Source organism: Gastrolobium bilobum, unplaced genomic scaffold, assembly GCF_033153095.1.
Source record: "Gastrolobium bilobum isolate Gb01-03AN ecotype WA unplaced genomic scaffold, APGP_CSIRO_Gbil_v1 utg946, whole genome shotgun sequence".
Taxonomy (NCBI): domain Eukaryota; kingdom Viridiplantae; phylum Streptophyta; class Magnoliopsida; order Fabales; family Fabaceae; genus Gastrolobium; species Gastrolobium bilobum.
Genome location: NW_026897835.1, coordinates 276,323 through 280,138, shown reverse-complemented (window position 1 = coordinate 280,138; position 3,816 = coordinate 276,323). Strand labels below are relative to the sequence as shown.

The 3,816-nt window shown below is 40.0% G+C and overlaps 1 protein-coding gene across 1 annotated transcript; it reads right to left on the bottom strand.

Moving 5' to 3' along the window:
• Positions 1-396: 396 nt before the first annotated feature.
• Positions 397-2,511, bottom strand: LOC133310739 (uncharacterized). The gene is made up of 3 exons (XM_061511718.1): positions 2,218-2,511; positions 1,478-2,125; positions 397-558 (listed from the first exon to the last, which is right to left on the bottom strand). The coding sequence occupies exons 1-3, from the start codon at positions 2,509-2,511 to the stop codon at positions 397-399; spliced, it is 1,104 nt and encodes a 367-aa protein (XP_061367702.1).
• Between the last annotated feature and the right edge of the window lie 1,305 nt (positions 2,512-3,816).

Here is a 3,816-nt window from a genome sequence, read left to right as displayed (position 1 = left end):
CTTTACACTTGCGCCTCCTTGATCTTGTCCATCAACTCATTTTCAAGTCTCACAGTTTCAGTCTCCAAAAGTGCACCCCCAAATAAAGAGGTCACTGTCGAGTCTTGAAACTTCTCAATCACATCTGAATCATTAATCATTATCTGGATAGACTCATAGATTTCTGGCTCAAAGCTTCAACTACTACATTGGCCTTGCCTGGGTGGTACTTCAACTCGAAGTCGTAGTCCTTAAGAAATTTTATCCATCTCTTCTGTCTTATATTCAGCTTCTTCTGGTCTAAAAGATACTTTAAGCTCCTATGATCGATGAACACCGCAAACTCCATTCCATATAGATAATGCTCCAAATTTTAAAGACAAACACGATAGCAACCAACTCAATATCATGAGTCAGCTACTTCTCCTCATGAGGCTTTAACTGTCTCGAAGCATAAGCAACCACTCTACAAGTCTCCATCAACATACAACCTAGCCCCTTCTTGGAAACATCGGAACAAAGCTCAAATTGTTCCGCAGGATCAGGAAGGATCAACACTGGTGCAATTGTCAATCTCTCCTAAAAGCATTCCTCACACTCGTGAGTCCATACAAACAGAGTCTCTTTCCATGTAAGGCGAGTAAGTGGCAACACTATCTTGGAGATTCCCTCAATGAACATCCTATAGTAGCTTGCCAAACCAAAAAAACTCCTCACTTCCATAACCGTTTTGGGTCTCTCCTAATTCAATACTGCCTCTATTTTGTTTGGGTCTACTACCACTCCCCTTGCAGTAATGACATGCCCCAGAAATTTCACTGAAGTTAGCCAAAACTCAAACTTTAAAGGCTTTGCATAAAGTTTCTTCTCCTTCAGTATCTGTAATCCTCAAGTGCTACTCGTGTTCCCTCTCACTCTTGGAGTAAATCAATATGTCGTCAATGAAGAAAATCACAAAATGACCCAAGTACGGCTGGAAAATACGGTTCATGTAATCCATGAATACTGCCAGTGCATTGGTGAGTCCAAACGGGATCACCAAATACTCATAATAACCGTATCTCGAACTAAATGCGATCTTGGGAATATCCTCCGGCTTAACCCGAATCTGATGGTATCCGGACCGAAGATCAATCTTCGAGTACACGCAAGCACCCCTGAGTTGATCCAAAAGATCATCAATACGTGGGAGGGGATACTTGTTCTTGATTGTCACCTTGTTCAACTGCCTGTAGTCGGTGCATAATCGCATGCTCCCATCTTTCTTCTTGACAAAGATAATTGGTGCTCCCCATGGAGATACACTAGGTTGGATGAAGTTCTTCGCAGAAAGATCCTCAATATGCTTCTTTAATTCCGCTAACTCAGGTAGAGACATCTAGTATGGAGCTAATGAAATAGGCCCCACACCAGCTAAAAGGTCAATGGAGAACTCTATCTCTAGCTGTGGCGGAAACTCAGGAATCTCCTCAAGAAACACCTCAAGGAATTTTCTCACCACAGGAATGCCAGTAATATCTTTTTGTGTCCCATTCATTAAACCTCCTAACATGGCATAACCATATGCCCCTACTCTCAAGGCTTTCCTAGCCTGAAACACTGATAAATAAAGAGAAGAGCTGGTAGGGGAATCACAAGGAGACATCACCACTTTCTTTGCATAACAATCAATCGCACAATTTCTGGACAACCAACCTATACCCAATATGATCTCAAGATTGATTATGGGTAGGTAAATGAGATCTACTAAATAATCTTGACTGTCTAGTCGAAATGCTACATCCCGGTAAATAGATGAAGCGTCGCCTTTCTCCCTAGTAGCAGTGGTAACCCTCAATGGTGGAGAAAGCTTATGCATGGGCAAATCTAGCCCCACAGTAATCGGATCCTTAATAAAGGAATATGTCGCTCTAGAGTCAAACAACACATCTATGTCATATCTACCTATAGAAATAATACCTCTCACAAGATTCTGAGCTTTATCTAACTGTTGGCGATCAAGACTGTACACACGTCCCGTGATTAGTGGTACCATGGGTGTCGCTGTAGGTGGAACAGGAACCATCTGTAGAAGGGAAGCCTGAACTGCTATAGCCCTAGCAACTAATGAGGGACAATATCTGGCATAATGACCCTCTTTGCCACACTTGAAACAAATAATCTGGCCGGTGGAACAAGGCCCAACATGTGACCTCCCACACTCGGTACATCTGGGAGTGGTGGGAGGTCTAGCTATACCCCCTGCTGAGTGGATGTCCTCTTAAACTGGTTAGGCATTTGTCTAGCAGATAACTGCTTTCCTTTGCCCTTTCCTCCAAATCTTCTGTCCTTCCACGTAGTGGAACCACTAGCTCCCTTCATTTCTGGCTCTCTAGTCTTTCTCTTCTTGTTTGTCACACAAACATCCTCTATATCTCTGTATTGCTGGATCAAAGTACCAAAAATTCTAGATGCAGCTCCATCTATTCGATCCGCTATCTCCCCATTAATTTCCCTGCGGAACTTAGAAGCCAAAATTGCAAGTGTAGGCATAACAATCCAAAAGCACGTTCGCCTGCATCATACGGGGTTAGATCTCTAACAAGAAATCTTAGTAAGACAAGGGTTCCTCAAGGATCTCTCCACCCCAAGCTCACTTACATGTTCCATATAAGTTCAAAAATGATAACAATGGTATGATAGCAGATATCTGTGCAATGCATCATATGTCCATGTCATGTGTGTATGCATCCTACTGGCCAGAGAATAAAAGGTAGGTATTACGTACGATTACAACCCGCAGTACAAGGAGTTTACCATGTACTTCACACACGGGTTTACCATCTTGCATGCGGCCTGACATGCTCAAGGGTTACCGTCTCATATGAATACCCCACATACATATACATATGGAAAATGCACTAAAACATAATCCAGCTCAACAACATATCCAATACTCAGTACATAAACAGATATTTCCAGAAAACATATCATGCATATAAATCATCCCTCCATGAGGTATGTTGGAACCATCAATGGGTAAAACCAAGGACACAAAAGCTTACCTGTCAAGCTAGTAATACCAACTAGAAGTCCAGCCAAGGTCCACAAGTCACCAAACAACACAATCACAGTCTGTTTATACCAGAAATATCATCAATATTCATAGTCTAGAAGTTCATTGCATTAGGACAATGTTTCCTTTTTCGTTTAATGACCGTAGGCTTCTCTCAAAGCCATAAGCATTCCATATCATTGGTTCTGGCTTAGTTAATCCATTACAGAGTTGTGTGCATTTCCTATTTATAGGTGCACTTAATTAATCCATCGGTATTAGTTCTAATAGCTTCACGAATTATTTTACTCCCAAACTTCATATTCTTAACCTACACATTTTTCTAGGAATTATCATATTTTTATTATAATTTTTCAGAATACTTCACCGGAACGAATTTATATCGCGAAGCAAATTGGAAATTTTGAAATGAATTGGAAATGGTATGTGCACTTTTCATCAGAAAAATGACTTTAAGCATTATTCGACTTTCTAAATAATTATCTTATCATAATTATGCATAATCTTTATCAAATTCATGCTCCGACTTCAATAATGTTATTTTATTAATTATTTAGCGGTGCGAGTCTTTACACTCTTAAGAAAGAAAGAGAACTAATTCATTGTTTGGAAATTATCTAAGTTACTTTAACTTAACTTGTAACTTTTAACCTTTCTTCCTATTTTTCACTTTTTCAACTTAATCTTACATATCATTGGTCCACATATTTCCCCTAGAACATTCTACATGTTTAGTTGCCATTTTGAAAGAAAAAGAACTGACTGCACACTTCAAAAGATCA

What these genes read in the sequence shown, in the direction of transcription:
- LOC133310739 (XM_061511718.1), bottom strand. Translation starts at nt 2,511, where the DNA reads ATGCCTACACTTGCAATTTTGGCTTCTAAGTTCCGCAGGGAAATTAAT. An exon ending in GGACATCCACTCAGCAGGGG is followed by an intron (nt 2,126 to 2,217) that starts GTATAGCTAGAC and finishes ATTTGTTTCAAG; the next exon opens with TGTGGCAAAGAGGGTCATTA. An exon ending in ATATTACTGGCATTCCTGTG is followed by an intron (nt 559 to 1,477) that starts GTGAGAAAATTC and finishes GAATGCTTTTAG; the next exon opens with GAGAGATTGACAATTGCACC.